This window comes from Somniosus microcephalus, chromosome 8 (assembly GCF_052327205.1).
Source record: "Somniosus microcephalus isolate GS21.2 chromosome 8, FLI_Smic_1.0, whole genome shotgun sequence".
Lineage (NCBI taxonomy): Eukaryota > Metazoa > Chordata > Chondrichthyes > Squaliformes > Somniosidae > Somniosus > Somniosus microcephalus.
Window position 1 is genome coordinate 259,007,962 of NC_140994.1, and position 25,060 is coordinate 259,033,021.

At 43.8% G+C, this 25,060-nt stretch overlaps 1 protein-coding gene across 11 annotated transcripts in view; it reads right to left on the bottom strand.

Moving 5' to 3' along the window:
* LOC147114292 (protocadherin alpha-C2-like) overlaps nt 1-25,060 on the bottom strand; it is a 308,165-nt gene that overhangs the window by 150,356 nt on the left and 132,749 nt on the right. For all 11 annotated transcript variants that reach the window (XR_015079398.1, XR_015079397.1, XM_085995968.1 and 8 more), the window contains exons 2-3: nt 18,225-18,283; nt 14,602-14,687 (exon numbers count right to left, since the gene is read on the bottom strand). Coding sequence is in view for 9 of the 11 variants with exons in the window: in XM_085995968.1 (XP_085852094.1) it covers nt 14,602-14,687; nt 18,225-18,283 (145 nt within the window). In the remaining 2 variants the exon portion in view is untranslated. The remainder of the gene's footprint in view (nt 1-14,601; nt 14,688-18,224; nt 18,284-25,060) is intronic.

The window sequence follows — 25,060 nt, forward strand, 5'->3', positions numbered from 1 at the left end:
ACATACTTGCTCTCGAGGCAGTACAAAGAAGGTTCACTCGGTTAATCCCGGGGATGAGGGGGTTGATATATGAGGAGAGGTTGAGTAGATTGGGACTCTACTCATTGGAGTTCAGAAGAATGAGAGGCGATCTTATTGAAACATATAAGATTGTGATGGGGCTTGATCGGGTGGATGCGGTGAGGATGTTTCCAATGATGGGTGAAACTAGAACTAGGGGGCATAATCTTAGAATAAGGGGCTGCTCTTTCAAAACTGAGATGAGGAGAAACTTCTTCACTCAGAGGGTGGTAGGTCTGTGGAATCTGCTGCCCCAGAGAGCTGTGGCAGCTACATCATTAAATAAATTTAAAACAGAAATAGACAGTTTCCTAGAAGTAAGGGGAATTAGGGGTTACGGGGAGCGGGTAGGAAATCGGACATGAGGCTAGGTTCGGATCGGTCATTGCCCTGTGGGTGGCGGAGCGGGCCCAGGGGCCATGTAGCCTGGTCCTGCTCCTACTTCTTGTGTTCTAATTCTGTGTTAGATTTCAGGAGATGGTTCTATTCACAGGGATTAGTGCAGACCTCGGGAACAGACTGCCAGCTAGGAGTCCTTCAAGAGTAAATTGGGCCTGTTCCTGGCTGGGGTGGAGATCACCTCTTACAGAAGGTAAGTACTGCAGGAAATACAGGGACAGAGTGATCTCCTGGATGAGTTTCGATTGCCTAGATGGGTCGGAGAGGAATTTCCCAGATTTTTTCTCCCAAATTGGCCATTGGGTTTTGTAGTGTATGTAACTGTTCTACCTTTAAGAGAACTATCGTATGTAACTGTTCACCTTTAAGAGAACTATTTTAGGTGTGGCACTACTTTATCTTGGCTGCTGTATACTGTAATACCGACGGTGACCACACCAGTATATAAGTGCTGTGTCAGGATTTATTGGGCAGATTCGCCCTGACCTTCGAATAGTAAAGTCCTGTTTAAGTTACTCTTGTAGTCTGTGTATTACTTCGCTATACAACCCACAGACTTTACAGTGGCGACGAGTTCGATCTTACCCTGCGGCAACAATACTTCTGAAGAAGTAAACGAGCGTCGAGAAGAGGCACCCGCCCTCGTCGTTTTGCTGAGTGAAAACTCGAGTCAGCAGACCAAGAAAGGAGGAAGATTTCAAACACGAAGTCTCCCATCAGCAACAGGCACGGATTGTCCTTTCTGCCACGGTGGTGAGTGAGCCGATCAACACGAGAAGCAAGTCGGCCACGGTGACTGTGAGTAAAGGGAAAATAGAAACAAATAAACGGAGGATAAGGGCGGTGCACTCGACCACGGTCGAGGGGAAAAAGGCCGGACAAATACCGCGACCACGAGGCGCTGCAACCGGGATCGTAAGGCGCGGGAAGATATAAACATAAATAAGCCACGGAGAACTCAGCCACAGCCGGGGAGGAAAGCACCGGACTGCGAGAAGCTGGGAGGCGCGATTGGGGTGAAAAAGGCCAGACAGTGACTGAGGCCACGAAGCGCTGCGACCGGATCGTAAGGCGCGGGAAGAGATAAAAATGAATAAATCGCGGAGAACTCAGCCGCAGCCGGGGAGGGAAGCACCGGACTGCGAGAGGGCTGGGAGGCGCGATTGAGAGCCGCGCGAGCGGGAGAGACAGAGCCCGAGCGAGAGCCGCGCGAACGGGAGAGACAGAGCCCGAGAGAGAGCGAGCGAGAGCCGCGCAAACGGGAGAGACAGAGCCCGAGAGAGAGACCGAGCGAGGTTCCGGCCAGCGGCTTGCAGCAGCTGCCGTGAAGGACCAGGAGCTGGATCTGTCCGACGCCAACTGGTTGTCCCCAGCGCCGGTTGCCCCTGCCGAAAAGAAGGGGGGGGGACAAGGAACGCGATCGGCTTTTCTAGCGCGCGCTTCAGAATAAACTGAAGCCGGCGCACAGGCTACAAACCCCGTAAACCAGCGGTCGTTGCCTGAGGGCAAAGCTTACCCCTCCCACCAGAGGAAGAAGTCAGGAGCGGGAAACCGCCATTTTGCCAGTAGGGGGGAAGAAGACAAGTGCGGGAAACCGCCATTTTGCCAGTAGGAGGGGAAGAAGACAAGCGCGGGAACCCGCCATTTTTGGAAAAAAAAAAGAAAAAGTTAAAAAGTTAAAGAGAAATCCTGTTGTTTCGCAGAAAGATAGTGAGAGATAGTGAAGATGCCTAAGCATGGTAACATCAACAACTTCGATGCCGAGGTGGAAGATTGGCCCACGTACATAGAACATATCGAGATATATTGTGAGGCCAATAAAATAGAAGATGATGATAAAGCTATAACCTTGCTAAACTCGATGGGCGCGAAGACATACGGGTTATTGAAGCATCTTCTATCACCAGCTAAACCGGCGGATCAAACCTTCAATAATATTGTTGCTGTCCTGAAGGATCATTTTAACCCCGCACCGCTGATGTTAGCGGAACGATCTAAATTTTACGGGAGAACGCAACGAAAAGAGGAAAGCAACGCGGAGTACTTGGTCGAGCTGCGTAGACTAGCGAAATACTGCCAGTTTAGAGGAAATCTGACAGAGGCATTGCGAGACAAGTTCGTGTGTGGATTGTCAAAGGAAGGAACGCAAAAACGACTACTCGAAGAGAATGATCTTACACTTGATAAGGCTGTCCTTATTGCAGCATCGCACGAAGCCGCAGTGAGAGGCACGGCGGAAATGCAGCGGAAGACAGCGGTACTCAGTGTGGATCAAATGACTTCGGGTACAATGAAATGTTCTCGTTGTGGGAAGACAACACACGACCAGAACCAATGCTGGGTTAAAAACCAGGACTGTAGGAAATGTGGCAAGCTTGGCCACATAGCTAAGGTATGCCGGTCAGGAAAGAAGAACAACAATAATAAGTCACCGCAGAAGAAGTACAGAAAGGTACATGAGGTGACTGGGAAGAGTCCAGATGAACAGAATTCGGGCTCAGACTCCAACAGCAAGGCACTGGGTAGTCTGAGGATTCATAATGTGAGTAAAGAAGCTGACCGACAAACTATCTGGATCACACTACAGATTGCAAAAGTCCAAGTGAAGGTGGAAGTGGACACCGGATCGGCGGTGACGGTCATGAATAAGCATGATTACAAAAAGCTATTCAAACATATTCCCCTACGGGATGCGGAGATAGTATTGCAGACATACACGGGGCACAAAGTATACCCCATCGGAAAGATAGAAGTCAAGGTGAGATACAAAGACAAAGATCACCAAAGGATGGACTTGTATGTGCTGCCCGAGGGAAGTCCACCACTTCTGGGACGGGAGTGGATCAGGAAAATAAAGATAGACTGGCATTCACTAAACATAATGACGGTAGATTCCGGGAAGGAAGAGGTCAAACCTGAACGGTTGTCCAGAATATTGGACGAAGCTAAAGAGGTATTCCAGCAAGGACTGGGAACACTGAGAGGAATTAAAGCAAAAATCAAGATTGCAGAACATGCAAGCCCAAAATTTTTCAAAGCCAGATCGGTACCTTACACGATATGACCTGCTGTGGAGGCAGAACTGGAAGAGCTTGAATGTTCAGGGGTACTGTCTAAGGTGGACTGGAGTGAGTGGGCCATGCCCATTGTTCCCGTCATGAAGTCTTCATCAAGTAACAAGCCAGGGGGACTGGGGAAGGTCCGCATCTGCGGAGATTTCAAGATCACAGTTAATCCAGTGCTGCACACGGTACAATACCCGCTTCCGCGGATTGAGGATATCTTTGCTTCATTGTCTGGCGGGCAACACTTCACCAAGATAGGCCTGGCACAGGCATACTTACAAATGGAAGTCGAGGAAGAGTCGCGCCAGTATCTCACAATCAACACGCACAGAGGCTTGTATCGTTACAATAGACTGGTTTTTGGAGTAGCTTCGGCTCCAGCAATTTGGCAGAGGGCAATGGAACAGGTCTTACAAGGTGTTCCAAGCACGCAGTGTTACTTGGACGATATCCTGATTACGGGAGAAGACGAGGAGGAACACCTCACAAATTTGAAACTGGTGCTCACCAGGTTGAAGGAATATGGCCTTCGAGTTAATCGCCAGAAATGTGAGTTCTTCCAGAAACGGATCTCGTACTGCGGTCATGTCATTGACCAAGAGGGGCTGCACAAGTCGCCTGACAAGATAGAAGCTGTCGTGAAGGCCCCCGCTCCGGAAAACATTTCACAGTTGAGATCGTTTCTGGGGTTGATTAATTATTATCACAAGTTTCTGCCAAATTTATCCACGGTGCTACATCCGCTGAATGCTCTGTTACGGAAAGAAGTGCCATGGAAGTGGAGCGAGGACTGTAAAAAGGCCTTTCGCAGAAGCAAGGCGTTGATTCCCTTGAGGAAGTGTTGGCTCATTTCAACCCAACGTTACCTCTTCGTCTAGCCTGTGATGCTTCCCCTTATGGAATTGGAGCAGTACTTTCACACAAGTTACCAAATGGCTCGGAAAGGCCAGTCGCATTTGCGTCCCGATCGTTGACCTCCGCGGAGCGAAATTACGCTCAGATAGACAGGGAGGCCCTCAGCCTTGTGTGGGGAGTAAAGAAATTCAATCATTACCTGCAGGGCAAGAAGTTCACATTACTGACAGACCACCAGCCGTTGGTGTCCATATTCAACCCTAACAAGGCCGTTTCCACTATGACAGTGCAAAGGTTACAGAGGTGGTCCGTGTTACTTGGGGCACACCAATATGACATTGAATACAAAAGCTCCAAACAGCATGGAAATGCTGATGGGTTATCGCGCCTACCGTTGCCGGTAGTAGAAGAGGCGGCTACAATGGACCCGGTAGAAATGTTCCACTCATCCATAGTAGAATGTCTACCACTAACCAATTCGATGATCGAGAATGAAACAAGAAATGACCCGACTCTCTCACGGGTCTACGATCTAACAGTGGAGGGATGGCCAGCACATGGCGAACCAACACTGCCAGCATTTTCGCAACGGAAAGAACAGCTGTCAGTGTGCCGAGGAACCTTGATGTGTGGATCGAGAGTGGTGATCCCACCCAAACTTCAGCATAAGGTGCTAAAGGAACTTCACGAGGGGCATCTGGGTGGAGTGAAAATGAAGAACCTAGCAAGAACGTTTGTGTGGTGGCCAGGTATTGATGGAGACATTGAGGAAATAACCAAGAGTTGTCTAGGATGCCAGAAGGTCCAAAACGCGCCACCACAAGCTCCTCTGCATCCATGGGAGTGGCCCTCATCTCCTTGGCAAAGGGTACACATCGACTTTGCTGGTCCATTTATGGACTCAATGTTTCTAATAGCGGTGGATGCACACTCCAAGTGGCCGGAGGTAATAAAGATGTCCTCCACCACCACGGAAAAAACCATCACAGTATTAAGGACCATGTTTGCCAGGAATGGGCTGCCGGAACAGGTCTGTTCTGATAATGGACCACAATTTGTGTCCGAAGAATGCAGAAAGTTTTTAAAAAGCAATTGGGTCAAGCACTACACGTCAGCCCCATACCATCCCGCCACCAATGGCTTAGCTGAAAGGTTTGTCCAGACCTTTAAGAAGGCCATAAAGGCCATGGGTAATGAGAACATCAACTTACAACATAAGGTAGATAGCTTCTTGTTGGCGTACAGGAATGCAACACATGCGGTCACAAATCAAACTCCCGCCATGATGTTTTTCAATAGAAGACTAAGATGCCGGCTGGATTTGATTAAGCCAAACGTCAGAAGGGACGTAGAGAACCGGCAATTCCAGGGCATGAATGAAAGGCCAACTAGATCTTTTCAGACAGGTCAACAAGTTTTGGCCCGGGACTACCGTACCGAGAAATGGCAGCCGGGAACTATTGTAAAAAGGCTAGGGCCGCTGCTGTATACAGTGGACATTGGTGACAGCATAATAAGGCGCCATGTTGACCAGATCATAGGGTCATCCACAAAGAGCCAACCTACTCCACAACCTTACACGGCTAATGTAGAAACAGAGATACCCAGAGCACCTACCTCCGATCTGGCAATACTGGAATCAGATGATCCTGACACTGTCCTTCAAGCTGAATCGGCCTTGCCGGAAGAACCTACTACCCCGCCGAAAACTACTACACCACCGAGGCGTTATCCGGACAGAGTCAGGAGACCTCCAGAGAGACTGAACCTGTGAACTGTTTTACATAATTTGTATATATGTTCTAATGATATGGTTAATGGGGAATAAGTATGTTGTAAGCTAAAAAGGGAGGATTGTAGCGTATGTAACTGTTCTACCTTTAAGAGAACTATCGTATGTAACCGTTCACCTTTAAGAGAACTATTTTAGGTGTGGCACTACTTTATCTTGGCTGCTGTATACTGTAATACCGACGGTGACCACACCAGTATATAAGTGCTGTGTCAGGATTTATTGGGCAGATTCGCCCTGACCTTCGAATAGTAAAGTCCTGTTTAAGTTACTCTTGTAGTCTGTGTATTACTTCGCTATACAACCCACAGACTTTACAGGTTTTTTATCTCATTTTTCACCTCTCCCGGGAGGTCACATGGGTTCGGGTGGGATGGAGAGTGAAAGTAGATTGGAGGTTAGGATCAGATCAGCCATGATCTTATTGAATAGAAACATAGAAACATAGAAGATAAGAGCAGGAGTAGGCCATTCGGCCCTTCGAGCCTGCTCCGCCATTCAATGAGATCATGGCTGATCATCCAAATTCAGTACCCGGTCCCTGCCTTCTCCCCATATCACTTGATCCCTTTAACCTTAAGAAATATATCCAACTCTTTCTTGAATATACTTAATGAACTGGCCTCCACCGCCCTCTGTGGCACAGAATTCCACAGGTTCACCACTCTGGGTGAAGAAATTCCTCCTCATTTCAGTCCTAAATGGCTTACCCCTTATCCTTAGACTATGACCCCTGGTTCTGGACTCCCCGACCATCAGAAACATCCTCCCTGCATCTAGTCTGTCCAGGCCTGACAGAATTTTATAGGTTTCAATGAGATCCCCTCTCAATCTTCTAAACTCCAGTGAGTATAAGCCCAATCGACACAATCTCTCCTCATACGTCATTCCTGCCATCCCAGGTATCAGCCTGGTGAATCTTCGCTGCACTCCTTCCATGGCAAGAACGCCCTTCCTCAGGTACTGCAGCAAGACATCCTTGTTCTTGTACTCGAACCCTCTTGCTACGAAGGCCAACATACCATTTGCCTTCTTAACCGCCTGCTGCACCTGCATGCTTACCTTCAGCGACTGGTGCACAAGAACACCCAGGTCTCTTTGCACTTCCCCTTCTCCCAATCTATTACCATTCAAATAATAATCTTCCTTCCTGTTTTTGCCACCAAAGTGGATAACCTCACATTTATCCACATTATAGTGCATTTGGCATGTTTCTGCCCAATCACCCAACCTGTCCAAATCGTGCTGGAGTTTCACGACATCCTCCTCACAGCGTACCCTCCCACCCAGCTTTGTGTCATCTGCAAATTTGGAGATATTACATCCAATTCCCTCGTCCAGATCATTAATATATATTGTGAACAGCTGGGGTCCTAGGACCGATCCTTGCGGTACCCCACTAGTCACTGCCTGCCACTCGGAAAACGACCCGTTTATTCCAACTCTTTGCTTTCTGTCCGCCAACCAGTTCTCTATCCAAGTCAATACCTTGCCCCCAATCCCATGTGCCTTAAATTTGCATGCTAATCTCTTATGCGGGACCTTATCGAAAGCCTTCTGAAAGTCCAAATACACCACATCCACTGGTTCTCCTTTATCTATTTTACCAGTTACATCCTCAAAAAATTCCAGTAGGTTAGTCAAGCATGATTTACCTTTTGTAAATCCATGTTGACTTTGTCCGATCCAGTCACTGCTTTCCAAGTGCTCTGCTATTACATCTTTTATAATGGACTCTAGCATTTACCCCACTACCGATGTCCAGCTTACCGGCCTATAATTCCCTGCCTTTTCTGTACCACCTTTTTTGAATAGTGGGGTAACATTAGCTACCCGCCAATCCATGGGTACCGTTCCAGAGTCCATCGAGTTCTGGAAGATGACCAGCAATGCATCTACTATTTCTAGGGCCACTTCCTTAAGTACCCTGTGATGTAGATTATCAGGCCCTGGGGATTTATCGGCCTTCAGTCCCATCAATTTTCCTAACACCATTTCCCTACAAATACTGATTTCTTTCAGTTCCACCCTTTCATCAGACCCTATGTTCCCCGGCATCTCTGGGAGGTTATTTGTATCCTCCTTTTTGAAGACAGAACCAAAATATGTATTTAGTTGGTCTGCCATTTCTTTGCTCCCCATTATAAATTCCCCCGATTCTGACTGCAAGGGACCTACACTTGACTTCACCAATCTTTTTCTCTTCATATATCTATAAAAGCTTTTACAGTCAGTTTTTATGTTCTCTGCAAGCTTACTCTGATATTCTATTTTCCCTTTCTTAATTAATCCCTTTGTCCTCCTTTGTTGAATCCTAAACTGCTCCCAATCCTCAGGATTATTGCTTTTTCTGGCCAATTTATATGCCCTCTCCTTGGACCTTATGCTATCCCTAATTTCCCTTGTTAGCCACGGTTGGGTCACCTTTCTTGTTTTATTTTTATGCCAAACTGGGATGAACAAATTCTGTAGTTCATCCATTCAGTCTTTGAATGTTTGCCGTTGCCTTTCCACCATCTACCCTTTGAGTGCCATTCCCCAATCAATCCTACCCAACTCGCTCCTCAGACCATCATAGTTTCCTTTATTTAAATTGAGGACCCTAGTCTCCGAGTCAACTACTTCATTCTCCATCTTAATGAAGAATTCGATCATATTATGATCGCTCCGACCCAAGGGGCCTCTTACAACAAGATTGCTAATTAATCCTTTCTCGTTACATAATACCCAGTCTAAGATGGCCTGATCTCTGGTTGGTTCCTCGACATATTGGTCCAGGAAACCATCCCGTAAACACTCCAGGAATTCCTCCTCCACAGTATTGTTACTCATTTGGTTGGCCCAATCTATATGTAGATTAAAGTCACCCATGATGACTGCAGTGCCCTTATTGCACGCTTCTTTAATTTCTCTTTTAATGCCATCCCCAACCTCTGCCTTACTGTTTGGAGGTCTATAAACCACTCCCACTAACGTTTTTTTCCCCTTAGTATTTCTCAATTCTACCCATACAGATTCCACCTCATCAGAGCTAATATCCTTCATTACAATTCTGTTGATCACTTCTTTAACCAGTAATGCTACCCCACCTCCCTTTCCTTTTTGCCTATCTTTCCTGAATATCGAATACCCCTGGATGTTGAGTTCCCAGTCCTGGCCTTCCTTGAGCCACGTTTCCGTAATCCCAACCAAATCGTATTTGTTTACTTCTATTTGCGCAGCCAATTCATCCACCTTATTACAAATGCTCCTCACATTAAGACACAAAGCCTTCAGGCTTGTTTTTTTAACGCTCTTAGACCTATTAGAATTATTATTTACTGTGGTCATGTTTGATTTAAACCGTTGATTTCTCTGACTGCCACTTTTGTTTTTCTCCTTTCTATCTTTTGCTTTTATCCTTGTTTCCCTTTCCTCTGTCTCCCTGCTCAGAATGGCGGAGCAGGCTTGAGGGGTCGATTGGCCTACTCCTATTTCTTATGTTCTTATGTTCTTATTCATGCCCACTATAGCTGGGTCAAAATTGACCAAAGTAATTTCACTTAGTGCCTGTAGAAGAAATCTAGAGAGGACACATTCATAAAAGATAGGAGCAGTAGTAGGCCATTCGGCCCTTCGAGCCTGTTCGATTCATACCAACTTATTGGGTTGGAAATGAACGCAGGTTCCACTGATGAAAAGGCAATGTGATAATTTATTGTTGCATCTCTTCCTCCTCAACAACAGAACAAAATTGAACTCCATCATCATCTTCTGCGCAAAAGTAAAATTCATGCTTACTGCTTCAATTTGACACAGTAACCAAAACTGCTGTACTGTAATAAATCCTTGCATTTATCATTTTATGGCAGTAGCAAGCAATTTAATGCTTGCTATGCAGGAATTGAAAAGCACAGACTTATTGTACTGCCACGGCCAATGTTGTACTTGGGGGAAAAAATGTAATTTCAAGTTATAGGGTTAAATAAAAATTCAACTGTTTCTGTGATAACTTGGAAAATTCATTTGTTGTGAGTGGAATGTCTTTGTAGGAAATACTAAAATTCTCTTGAGGGAATTTAAAATTAGTTGCCAATTGACTTTGGACAGAGTAACAAGCAACTCAAATTAAGTAATGGAGAATATTAGTGTGCCCTGGTGCTCCAATTAATCATGTTCATATCATATCCGGCCGAGAGATTTGGCAGTGCCGCGCCTGATTTCCAGGAGTAAAACAGTTGCCTAAGTGTTCAATATGGCGGTCAGCGTACGCACGCACGTTCCGTGCCAGAAGTACCCCGTCCACCTTATTGGTAAAGTCTCCTGTGTCGGTGTTTAGGGCCGGTGCTTGAAACTAGCCTTAGGCTCCTTGCGTATGCAAATAGAGGCACTAACAGCTGTCAGGCCCCTTTAGAGAATTCGTTAGAACTGACCGCAGCATGCGGCATGTTGCATGATCAGTATTCTCAGGCATTTGGAAGCCAAACCAGGCTGCCTCCAGAAAGCAAATTTAAAAAAAATTGTACTTGCCTTATTGCGGAGCTGGATGGTTAAGTTTGTGGTCCACTGACATCCATCTCACTCCCTCCTCTTGCTTGTCCCCCCTCCCCCCCTCCTCTCTCCCCCCCTCCTCCCCCTCCCCTCCTCTCCCCTCCCCTCCTCCTCTCCTCCCCCTCCCTTCTCCCCTCCTCCCCCCTCCCTTCTCCCCTCCTCCCCCCTCCCTCCCCGTCCCCTCCTCCCCCTCCCCTCCCCTCCCCTCCCCCCCTCCCCCTCTCCCCTCCCTCCCCTCCCCCTCCCCTCCTCCCCTCCCCTTCCCCTCCCCTCCTCCCCTCCCCTCAGAGCCGGACGATCTTTCTTCTTCCTGGGGTTGGCACCCGGTTCAAATTAGGCCACTGGTTCCACTTTCGCGTGGTACTGCCGCCAGCCTCATTACGTGTGCGCAGCACGATCTGCGCAAGGATCATGTCCCAATTTGGGCACGACCCAATTTCTAGTCTCCCTTGATCTGAACTGCCCATTTATCATCTTTGACCCATTAAAGTAAAAGTAGAATCTAAAACGTTCTAAAATGTCATAAAATCCATAATTATGGTTTTAAAATGCGTTTTTTGATACCTACTGCTTTTTGGGAACATATTTAAAATTTTTAAATAATTTGCACAGCGCAAGGTTAATAGACCTTATCTCCACACCATAGAAAGTAAACATCACTAACAATACTGAGAATAAATATAGGAAGATACAGGGCAAAGAAATTGTCTTCCAATACATTGGTTTCTCACTGATGTACACCCTCCAATAACACAACATATGGATGCTCAGAACTTTGGTTATGTCCCTTGCCCACCTGAGGACAATGTTTCCATAACAGAAAGCAAAGGCTGTGAATAATATGTTGGGTGGTGAGGGTACTCCGAGAGTGTGACTTGTTTCCCTGTCCACACATAGGGGGGAATTTTTACCTTAAAAAACGGGTAGGTTTGGGAGGGTGAGGGTAGTTACATTTTCAAAAATCGGAATCCCGACCTGAACCCGCCTCCAATTCGTCCACTTCCGGTTTTAACGGAGGCAGGTTGGGAGCGGGCAGCCAACCTGCTGCCAGGGGCCAGTTGTCAATTTAAATATTACAATGAGGCTGGAAGCTTCTTCTTTAAACACCATTTTGTTTTTAACTCTATTTGGTCGGGTTTTACACACTTTGTAAAACCTGGCAGTTATAGCAAGGTGAAGACTGCTATATAACTACCTCCTGGATCCAGGGTCCCTGCCTAGCATACCTCTCGCATTCGGAGACCCCCCGCACGAGGCCTCTGATCACCTTCCGGACTGCCACTCCCTCCCTCCTCAATCATCCTGAGGCCAGCCCCACTCGATCCTCTGCTGGTCAGCCCTGATCTGATCTTACCATGCACCCAATCCTCGACAACCCCCTCCCCCCCAACCGATGATCTTGAGGCCAGCCCCAATCCACTGGTGGCTGGTCCTGATCTGATCATCCCTTCCACCCTACCCCCCACCTCATGTTCTTGAGGTCGGCCACGATCCTGCAGTGGCCCCGATCTTCCTCATCTCCCCACCCCCCCCCGCAACCCCGCCAGTCCCCCGGAGACCGGCACCGGCCCCCACCTGATCCCTCCCTCACTCCTCTGTGTGACCTAGTGTCGCAGGCCTAACCCGCCCGCAGCCAGCCAGCCTCTCCATCTGGCTGGCTGTGGGCGGGGTACAAATGCTTCAGATGCAAATCAGACCCTGCCACATCGGAGCTCCACCCGCCCCCAACCCACCTTCCCCATGAAACTCCAGCCCATGGAATCAACTTGGGGGGATGAAATTGCCCACAGCAATGTTTGTAATAAATGCATTCTTTGCTGCATTGCAGAAGGAAAGAAAAGAAAAGGAAAGGAAAGAAAGAGAGGAAGGAAGAAAGAAAGGAAGAAAACAATTATCAGGATGTCCCAAAGCTCTTCACGGTCAATAGATTAATTGTGAAATGTTGTCACTGTTATATAGGCAGTTGTAGCAGCTAATTTATGCAGTGGAAAGTCACACAAACAGAAAAGTGAGATAACACCAGGAAAATTCCCCAGCTCTTTTTCAAATAATGCCATGGGATATTTTACCTGAACAGGCAGACAGGGCTTTGGTTTAACATTTCATCTGAAAGGTGTTAATCCGCTCACTTTAAATAGGTTAATAAATGCTTTAAAATAACACACAATAAAGACAAATAAATAACACCATGAGCAATTTCCATCCTCAGTAACCAGTGTAAGTTTACTAGATCAAAGTGTGCCGAGCCTATTACTGATGAATAGATTGACAAGAGAGCATTCTTGCAGGGTCAGCTGCAGCTATTCTGAATGTTAATGCACTGTCAAACCTGTACTTTTGGGAACTGGATAAGAAGTGAAACAGAGTTATAGGTTCCCACACTGTGGCATTCAGTGCTGGATTTTTTTGTGCTACAGGTACAAAATTAGTGGTTAGAGAATAGCATTAGATTTTAAACCTCTAATGAAAGCAGAACAACTGGCCTTATCCATTCGGCGCTATACTTGTCCAAAGGGCATTTACTGCATCTTCATATTGATTATTTCATATTCTAACTGACCTTTTCCTTTCACGAAAATACCACTTATGGTAAAACTTCCAATCTGTCTTTTAGAAGAGGTGACCAGCATATGTTTAATCGTAAGATTGCAATTAGAATCACGGTTTTGTGCATTTATCTTGGGCTTTCACTATAGGTTGTAATTTACTTTTAAATGCCTCTGTCCATCAATCTGTGTACTTTGAGCATATGGGAATGATAATAATATAAATGAAAATTGAGGAAGCAGTAAGAAGAACGAAACGTTGAGTTCTTATTACAGGAAATAATGATTTCAGAAATGTTTTAAATTTGAGTTTGAAGTTTCATCAAGTGCTTATTATGTGCTTTTATTAAGTCAGTGCAACAATAAAATTAAGGTGGAAATATAATGATATAATTACACTTTATAAAATTTAACTGATAGTAACACCAAAAGTTTGACAAACTAATTTGAAACTTTTGAATTTCTTGCAAACAATTACAAACAGCAGATAATCGCCTTTGATGATAGCAGCCCACATACAATCTACTGATGGCTGCAGGCAAAACCTGGCTTTTGGAAGAGGGAAGAGGTAAACCTATAACCAAGTTAACTTGTACAGAGAAAACCATTACAATACAAAAAGGATTACTGCTACATCATCAGTGCAGCAACATTTAATTACATTCTTATTAACAACACGGCATTTGTTATATGCTTGTACTGTTTTGACTTTTCAAATATATAATTTGTTTCTGTGTCATACTCTGTTTATACTTTATTATCAGTCTTATAAAAATAAACACAATAGAAAACAGTGTGATCCATTTTAGTAGTCATTAACTAAATGATATATTTTGCAAGCATCATAAAAGGCATCATATTGTTATTATGTTCATTCTACCATTGTCGTAACCATTAACTCCAGGATAATCATTATGTAGGTGATTTTCTACTTTAAATCTTATTTTTTTTTAAAGTTTTTGTAAGATTGATTTTAAATATTTCTCCACAATAAATTTTATCTGCTTCAATATAAAACTTGGATTCCTTTCTGAATTTTTAATTTCTCTCTCTGATCTATCTGAGCATTTCAGTTTACTGATTTGGAAATAGGCCAGCCCTAAGTTCCAGCTAGCACATGAGAGACACTTAGCAGCAGTGGTATGACACAGCTCAATATGTGGATTGTTTCAGCACTGCAGCTTTGACTGAGGACATGTAAAAATGTCAAATGTTGCTTGATGTGAATAACCATGAATGAAGTGTACTCCCCTCCCAGCATACAAGTAAATATCTGTTACCCGCTTCGCCACAACCACCCCCCCCCCACTACCCCTCACACCCCTACCCCGTGCCCCGTAACTCTAACACTGACCTGCTGCTGATGTGATAGCTGTGTGTCGTCTGTTGAATTCTCGTTTAACTTCATCCTGGGCTAGATTTTCTTCCAAACACTGGGAACTAAAAAGAAATGAGTATGAAAGATTGCAATTATGAAATAGCTTCCTACATCAATAAAAAGCAGATAAAGTGAAATTTTAAGCTATTAATAGAACCTTCTGCTAACTCTCACCTTTTAAATTATCCCATGCACTTTTATCAAAGACTTCAAAGTATATCTATTTGTTTAATGAATGTTAAACGTATTGTAAACTAAATTTCATTTGTACTTTTCAAAGTGTCTAATTTTATCATATATTCCCTTTAATCAAGTCATTTATGGAAAACGGGTTTCATTTATAGTAGTTCTACTATTGAATACTAGGGATTAGATTTGCTGAAATGTAAGAAAACTGAGAAATGTTTTATTGTGTATACTGTATAAATTGTAATTGAAAAAACTCTCAAAATGTTGTGCTTGATTTTTAGGTTGCCTATTCTACTTCTTAAGAATATAAGAAATTATAGAACAAAAAAATGTATTTTATGCATAAAGCCTATTTTCTTTAAGGACCTTGAACAATTTGCTGTATCGTCTTCTCAGGTTACTTAATCTCACAAAGACAACAAGCAAGTGCAGGTAAACTGTCAGGCAAACTGCAGAGAAGGCCTTGATATTACGCTGTAGGAAAATAGGTAAAGATTGCTTAATATATTCCTCTGAAATCCTCTCTCCATTACTTTACTGTAGGCATTAACTCTTTTAAAATAGAGGGATTAATGTATTCATTAAAATGTTAAAGACGGATTTAAAACACATTTCATACCTCAATTTCAAGATGTGTGAGATTGTCAAACCCCATAAGATCATTCGAGCAAAACTGGAGAATATTAATTGAACTTTACAATCCATGCTCATAGCTCTGTTTATTTTGCATTCCAGGTGACTCATTCATGATCTTTCATACAGCTCTTCAAAATTTTTATCCTACACCTTTCAATCCCCTTTTTAAATTATATTTGTGTTAATTAACAGCATTCACTGCTTTCTCAGATGACATTATACTGCAGATACTGGTCCTAGACTGTTACGTGTAGAATGTAATGCCCAACCAACAGGCCCAAATTAGGCTGCTGATAAGTAAGGAATGCACTACGCCGGGGTGGATTAATGTTTTATGTTGAGGAAATGGGCAGCAGTATCTCTTCTCTACTGAGAAAAACATGGTTCAAAAGTTTTAAAAGTTCTCAGATGGTCCAATTTGTTATTTTATATTGATAAAGTTAGCTTCACCCTGGGCTGGAGATATACTATCTCCCTCACTCCATGCAAAGCCCAAATAGTTCTAGATGAGCGACTGAAGATGGTTCCTCAGCTTCAATGCACTTGGGAGTCAAATTTTCTCTTATCTTCTCACTATACTGCCACTTTTGTGATCCTCCTGGCTCCACAAAAGTACTGCGGGCTAACCCAGACTCGCACCCTGTCAGGTATATCTCCCCCCCACCAAAATCTACCTGCACTCTGGCTCGGCATCGGAGCCGGCCGAATGTCCTTAGCTCCCGTCCTCCGAGCTCCACTGGGACATCCAATTGGTGTTTGCAGCTCGCCCGTTTTATGCAGATGAAGCCCAAGGCAAAATTTCAAACTGGCTATGGACCAACATCTTCGGGCATTGTGACGCCCATTTCGTACTGTTTATGTTTACGAAGCTACTCAAATTCCCCACCAGTGAGTCCATTACACCGAGTAATACTGGCAGCTCTGCACTGTTCTCAAATTGGCGAAAAGCAGAGAATACCAGGGAATTTTTTTTTATATGTTAGTAAGAAGCCAATAAAACAGATGGCTCTTTACTAATATTAAAACATAAATGCAGTAATTTAAATTTTAAAATTTAAATAACGGTCCATAATTTGCTGTAGCAAGGCATCTAATGGCATCAGTTGTTAGTTAGACTTGCCTCTGAGATGCCCTGGCATGCAAATCCATTGGCAGGATAGGTGCACCAACGTCCATGTTCTCGCTCAAGCCAACATCCCCAGCATTGAAGCTTTGACCACGCTCGATCAGCTCCGATGGACAGGTCACGTCGTCCGCATGCCCAATACGAGACTCCCAAAACAAGCGCTCTACTCGGCGTTCCGACACAGCAAGAGGGCCCCAGGTGGACGGAGGAAACGCTTCAAGGACACCCTCAAAGCCTCCTTGGAAAAGTGCAACATCCCCACCGACACCTGGGAATCCCTGGCCCAAGACTGCACAAAGTGGAGGAGAAGCATCCGGGAAGGCGCCGAACACCTCGAGTCTCTTCGCCGGGAGCAAGCGGTAGCCAAGTGCAAGGAGCGCACGTCAACCCAAGCACCCCACCCACCCGCCCCTTCAACCACCATCTGCCCCACCTGAGAACTCATTTTTAATGTAGAAGCAAGTCATCCTCGGTTCAGAGGGACTGCCTAAGAGAGAGAAGAGGCAGACTTGCCTCTGCACATTTTAGATTCTTACATTTTTTGCATGGCAAGTTGCTGAAAATGCAAGCTGATAAAGGGGCAGTGAAGGAATCTGGGCATCTGGGACCTGACTGAACAGGTCAAGCAACAGTCTATCTGCTTAACCAATCCGATTAACGGATTGTGAAATAAACAGAGCAAGGACTGAGAAGGAAGTGTAATTTAGAGTGGGTGAATTCAATGTTAAATCAGGCACAGAAAAAGACATAAAGAGAGGGAAAGAAAGATTGGATTAAGAGAGAGAGATAAAAGAAACAAAAGAAAAGTTGAAAAAAAATATTTTTAATTTTACATTTTTTAAATCTCCAACAACAATTAATACCTAAAGGAATGAGACTCCACAAATGCAATAGTTAATTTTCAGTGCCAGAGAACTTGATTGGCCATAATTAAAAATGATCTTGTCATTAAAAGGCTACTTAGACCAGAAATGAGAAGAACTAACTTTCTGTGACGAGTTTAGTTCATATCTACCGTGCAAATACAGCAACTTCACGCCATTCAATGCATCTCAATGGTGAGGCAGACAACGAGATGTTGTTTTCACGAAGCTAACAGTGAAGTGGAGCAACTCGAACAGCAACTTTAGAATATTTGCATTTAACCTCGCATTTGTCCCACGCCTAAAGTTGCTTGCCATTTGTGCCGAAATAAAGGTCAGCTCTATTAGCCTCACCATTATTTTGGCAAGAAATTCTGGCCCAATATGTTTGCACCAGCTGTAACCGAATATGAAACTGGAGCAATGTGAGACTTCATTCAGCACGTGTCTCACATCTAAAGCTAAAGCCAAATGCGCAGTATAAATGTACCATGAATATAATTGCTAATCATCTTTCATGGGACTCCCATACTTTCATACAACACTTTGCTTATTCATATGTGCACTAATGCTTAAAAATAGGTTGTCTGCTTTTTAGGGTTACAAAGCAAAAGTGCTTGATAGAAAATTAAAAGCACTGCTTTACAGGTGACTAAAATAAACAACTTTCCACATGCTTAAATAATGAATTAGATATCCAAAATAAATAAAGCTTGGCTTATTTCAGTATGGAAATGGTCTAAGGGCCAAATTTAAAAGGATTAAATAAAAATAAAACACAATACCTGATCTTTCCGACTATGTGAGGCTCTGAAGAACGCCAGTCTGTATTCAATTGCCCCACCTGTAAAAATATACGTTGACATAAATATATAATTATTAATAAACTTAAAAAGCTTTGGTCAAGAAAATAAATTGACAGAATAAAGAACACTAAAACAACAACTTTCACTGTAGCTATGTACTGATTCATAAATTTCAGACGGTGTGTTTGTTACAAGACATGTGAGCTGGACTGTTGAACCTTCAATAAGAGGTTTCTAGGTTCAAAATTCTGACTTTGACTTACAGAGCAAGTTTAGCAGTTGTTTGTTAGACCACTATACAGAGCCCACAGAACATATAGGTATATTGCAGGTACCATCTAAGAAAAGTAGCTGTTTTGAGTATTGCATATGCCTCTGTTAATCTGCTTTCCAATCGGACAAAGCACAGTGCTGCGCAGGCAAGAATAAATGCATATGTCAGCTGTGGCTCAGTGATACAATGTTCATCTCTGAATTTACAAAATTGTTGGTTCAAGCCACATTCCAGAAACCTAAGCACATAATCTAGGCCGATACTCTAGTGCAGTGCTGAGGGAGTGCTGAACTGTCAGATGTGTTGTCTTTCAGATGAGATGTTAATCCAAGGCCTCATCTCCCCTCTCAGGTGGATGTAAAAGACATCATGGCACTTTTCAAAGAAGAACAGGGGATTTCTCCCTGGTGTCCTGGCCAATAATTATCGTTCAACCAACATCACAAAAGTAGATTATCACAGTGCTGTTTGTGGGAGCTTGCTGTGCGCAGATTGGCTGCCCTGTTTCCTACATTGCAACAGTGACTACATTTCAAAAGACCTTCACTGGCTGTAAAGCGCTTTGGGATGTCCTGAGGTTGTGAAAGGTGTTACATAAGGTGTTTTATTTTATCTTTTCATGTGCCAAACTCAACTTGCCAGCATCTGAATGCAGGTGAAATATTTAACACTACTAAAGAGCAGATTGTCATTTCAGCTAATCAATAACATTAAAACATTAAGGACAGTTCACCAGGTTGTCTGGGAAACTTTCAAGCTTCAATTTTAATGTTTAAAAAGTTCACTTTCTAACAGTTAACATTATACTGTAGACAGCATCAAGCTGCAGCAGTATGAGACTATTTGCTTGAGATGGTCTCACATCAGAAGCCAAAACTTCCTTTCAGCCTGGTTTGACTGTGGTTATGCTGCATATTTTCCATTACTATGAAACTGAAACTGCTTTTCAGCAATACAGAGAAATATTGCTATTTTTACACAATTCATAGAGCTGATGGTCAGAGAGTGACAATACTTGAAGCCTTGAGATATACAATAACAAAAACACTCAAACAGGAAACAACAGTAGCCTTGTTTTTCTAAAGTCTATTTAAAGTTCATGATTCCAACTAAGGGGATGAATTCAAATAAATACATGTGGTTTTAATATGAAATAGAACTCATAAACAATATGAAAGAATGTAACAGTCTTATGAGATTTTTGAATTCAGTGTGCATTTACACTTGAAGTTTAGCATTTTCTGCTTCGCACCAATGCTAAACTTAAATGTAAATCTGGATTCAGGGTCTGACCTGACTTTGGAGCAGAGTGGGAGTCCCTGGAGGTGGCTGTCTCACGCCACTTTGATTGGACACTGCATGGAGTACAAATCCAGTGCGATGTTAAACCTGTTTTACAAGGTGTTCAAGAGGTTTGTTGGATATCCTGACCATTTGAAAAACCTACCTTACTGCCCTTTAAAGGTTTAGAGGGAAGGGATTTTCCTGCACTTATTCTCTAAGCATTTAAGTTTTTAACTGTTTGGATAAAACCTGCACATCTGTGTATCCAGCTATTTCCTGGGAATGGCAGTTACATTTCAGCCATGAAGGAGCTGCTATCTTTTGCCCTGCCAGTACACTTTACACCTAATCCCAGCCTATTACCATCTCGTCTAGCTTCTAATCTCTTTTACTTCTTTTGGTTCTTTTATTCTTTTGTCCGATCGCAGCCCTGCCTTCGATCTAGTTCCTTTTCTCTCCAGTTTTGAAGAAGGGTCAAACCCGAAACGTCAACTCAAATTTCTCTCCACGGATGTTGCCTGACCTGCTGAGTTTTTCCAGCATTTTCTGTTGTTATTTCGGATTTCCAACATCTGCAGTATTTTGCTATCGTAAATGTAAACAGGTTTCTGCTTGGCTGGAACCCAAACTATAGCTGCCTGTTTCAAACTGCAGTATGTCCATAGTAGTAGACCATAGGTTTGCACCTGGCTTAGTTGCTGCAATGAAAATCTCCAAGTCTCAGCTTGGCTCAATTCGTAGCACACTTGCCTTTAAGACAGAAGTTGTGGGTTCCCGCCTTGACCATACAATCTAGATGGCCACTTCAGTGAAGTACTGATGGGATGCTGCATTATTGGAGTTGCTATCTGCTCAGTTAGTGGACACAAAAGATCACTTGGTGCTATTTGAAGAGGAGCAGAGCATTCTTCTTCTGTCCTGTTTAAGTTTGTGTCATCAACCAATAACAGATTAACCAGTTGTTGAGATAATTTGCTGTTTATGGGACCTTGCATGTGTACAAACTGGCTACCACATTTGCCGAGATAATAACAGCGACTGCATTTCTGAAATAATTCATTGGCTATAACGTGTTTTGGGAAATTCTGAGGGTGTGAAAAGGTTCTAGTTAAATGCACGTTCTTTCCTCTGTCTTTCTATCACTGTTGGTTGTAATGGTCTCTGAATCAAATGTGTTTTGGCAGTCGCAATCTACTTCATGGTGGGCGTAAATCTACAGCAGAAAACAATGTATAATTCAACAGTAATGAAATTGGAGCAAAGCCACAGTGATGGCTGGTACACAGTAAATTGGAAAATGTCACACTGCTTCAGTCTGGGGGGATTGTCTGATGCCAAGGTTAAGCAATATTGTTTCAGCAGTGAAGGGAGCTTTATTCTGCAAATAGACCTATTTTGCTCCTGATACTCACTGGAAGAACTGGAAAGGTACTCCATTCCATATCACTAACATTTTTTATCTCAGCTATACCATACACAGTCTTTAGGGAAAGAAAGTTCATTATTTCAGTATGGAACAATAGGACCATATCTGCCACATTTTTCAATAGTCTTGACTCGAATTTTAGAGCATTTACATGCTTAAGCAAATCTAATCAAAAACTTTTTATTCCTGGTAAAATAACACTGAAACTTTACATTACTATATTCGTATTGCTTGTATGAACCCAGACAAAGAACCGAGAAATAGAATCATAGAAAGATACAGCACAGAAAGAGGCCATTCGGCCTGTCGTGTCTGTACTGGCTCTTTGAAAGAGCAGCCCTGCCTAGTCCCACAACCTTGCTTTTTGTCTGTAACCCAGTACGTTCCTCATCCTCAAGTCCCTGTCCAACTCACTTTTAAAATCAGCTTCCACCACCTTTTTAGGTAGAGCGTTCCACATCCCAACAACTCTCTGAGTGAAAACATTTCCCCTCTTCTCCCCTCTTTTGCTAATGATTTTAAATCTATGACCTCTGGTTATTGACCCATTCACCAGAGAGATTAGTTTTACTCTATCAACTCTATCAAAATCTCTTATCTTCTTGAAAACCTCTATTAGGTCACTTCTTAACCTTCTCTGTTCCAAGGAGAACAGTTCTAACTTTTCCAACCTCTCCTCCTAACTGTAGTCCCTTAGCCCTGGTAACATCCTGATAAGCCTCCTCTGTACCCAGAGATGTCAGGGAACATAGGGTCTAATGAGAGAGAGGAACTGAATGAAATCAGTATTTGTAGGGAAATGGCGTTAGGGAAATTGACGGGATTGAAGGCCAATAAATCCCCAGGGCCTGATAATATACATCCTAGGGTACTTAAGGAAGTGGCCCTAGAAATAGTAGATGCATTGCTGGTCATCTTCCAAAATTCTATAGACTCTGGAACAGTTCTCATGGATTGGAGGGTAGCTAATGTTACCCCACTATTCAAAAAAGGTGGTAGAGAGAAAACAGGGAATTATAGACCGGTAAGCCTGGCATCGGTAGTGGGGAAAATGCTAGAGTCCATTATAAAAGATGTAATAGCAGAGCACTTGGAAAACAGTGACAGGATCGGACAAAGTCAACATGGATTTACAAAAGGTAAATTGTGCTTGACTAATCTACTGGAATTTTTGAGGATGTAACTGGTAGAATAGATAAGGGAGAACCAGTGGATGTGGTGTATTTGGACTTTCAGAAGGCTTTTGATAAGGTCCCGCATAACAGATAAGCATGTAAGGTTAAGGCACATGGGATTGGGGGCAAGGTACTGACTTGGATAAAGAACTGGTTGGCAGACAGGAAGCAAAGAGTTGGAATAAACGGCTCTTTTTCCGAGTGGCAGGCAGTGACTAGTGGGGTACGGCAAGGATCAGTCCTAGGATCCCAGCTATTCACAATATGTATTAATGATCTAGACGAGGGAACCAGATGTAATATCTCCAAGTTTGCAGTCGACACAAAGCTGGGTGGGTGTGTGTGCTGTGAGGAGGATGCTGAGAAACTCCAATATGATTTGGACAGGTTGGGTGATTGGGCGGATGCATGGCAGATGCAGTATAATATGGATAAATGCGAGGTTATCCACTTTGGTGGCAAAAACAGGAAGGCAGATTATTATCTGAATGGCACTAGATTGGGAGAAGGGGAAGTGCAACGAGACCTGGGTGTCCTTGTGCACCAGTCGCTGAAGGTAAGTATGCAGGTGCAGCAGGCGGTTAAGAAGGCAAATGGTATGTTGGCCTTCGTAGCGAGAGGGTTCGAGTACAGGGACAATGATGTCTTGCTGCAGTTGTACAGGGCCTTGGTGAGACCACACCTTGAGTATTGTGTGCAGTTTTGGTCGCCCTCTTTGAGGAAGGATGTTCTTGCCATGGAGGGAGTGCAGCGAAGATTCACCAGACTGATACCTGGGATGGCAGAAATAATGTATGAGGAGAGATTGGGTCGATTGGGCTTATACTCGCTGGAGTTTAGAAGAATGAGAGGGGATCTCATTGAAACGTATAAAATTCTAACAGGACTAGACAGACTAGATGCAGGAAGGATGTTCCCGATGGCGGGGGAGTCCAGAACCAGGGGTCACAGTCTAAGGATAAGGGGTAAGCCATTTAGGACAGAGATGAGGAGGAATTTCTTCACCCAGAAGAGTGGTGAACCTGTGGAATTCTCTACCACAGAAGACAATTCAGGTCAATTCATTAAATATATTCAAGAAGGTGTTAGATATATTTCTTAAGGCTAAAGAGATCAAGGGATATGGGGAGAAGGCAGGGACAGGTTACTGAGTTTGGATGATCAGCCATGATCTCATTGAATGGCGGAGCAGGCTCGAGGGGCCGAATGGCCTAATCCTGCTCCTATCTTCTATGTTTTTCTAAGGCCTTTATATCTTTCCTGAAGTGTGGTGCCCAGAACTGTCCGCAATACTCCAGCTGAGGCCTAACCAGTGATTTATAAAGTTCTAGCATGATATCGTGCTTTTATATTCTATACCTCTATTTATAAACTCAAGTAACCTGTATGTTTTTTTTAACCCCTTATCAACTTGCACTGCCACCTTTAAGGATTTGCGTATATGGACACCAAGGTCTCTCTGCTCATCTACACTTTTCAAAATCTTCCAATTTATTGTATACTGTCTTTCAATATTAATCATCCCAAAGTGCACCACTTCACACTTCTCCACGTTGAACTCCATCTGCCATTCTTCTGCACATTTCACCATGTTGAAGTCTACAACTATCCTCATCACTATCTGTTACATTGCCAAGTTTTGTATCATCTGCAAACTTTATAATGCTGCTCCCTACACCAGAGACTAGTCGTTTATAAAAATTAAAAATAATAATGATCCAAAACTAACCCTTGGAGAACACCACTGCAAACCAGCTCCCAGTCTGAAAAACATCCATCCACCACCGCCCTCTGCTTCCTGTTACTGAGCCAATTCAGTATCCATACTTTACCCTTAATTCCATGGGCTTCCATCTTCTTAACAAGCCTCCTGATGAGGGGTGGGGGAGGGGGTTTCTCCTTCCACCTGAAGCAAGTGTGATGTCTGTGAAGCCTCAAATTAGTATTGGAAAGCCTGGACACTTTTCAGTTTTGGTTTTCTTTTGAACTCAGCCGGAGAGCGTTGGCCACAAAAAAAGGCATTCCACACTGGCTCCCTGGTTGTGAGAGGGTGAGACATCAGCTTTCACCTATGCTGAGCTGGCCGGTAGGTCAGGGCTAGGGTTCAGGGGGTACCTGGAGTGGTGGGGGGTGAAGTGAGCGTAGGCCAGACGTGAGCCATGGTATTTTTGTGGAGCCAGGAGAAGCACACCTGATCCTCCTGGGCCCACAAAAATAAAAGAGAAAAAGGTTTGGGACCATTTTGTGCAACGGCCACCAGCTTTAAGGAGTGCTGCTTAAGCCTGTTACAAATGGATGGAGCATGCATGGGTCACTTTCTCTCCATTTGTACGTCAACATTGCAATTGGGCTCCCACAATGACATGGGACCTTAATTTTCATAATTAGGTAGCTCTCTGGCTGAAGCAGGCACGCGTGCTTTTCGCCATTCCCAAGCCCACCTGAAAATTGCATCAGGCAAGACTTGGGCATAGAAGGGACAACAAAAGGTCCCCACGCCTGCCTTTCCTCTGCTGGCTGTCCATTTATCAGGTGATGAATAAGCAGGCGGCAGCTGAAAATCACCCCATGATATCATAACCACAGGGAGCGAAACGACTGCTCTTTAAGCTGCATTTATCTTAGTTCCAAGGTTAAAACAGATTCTGAGACCTGA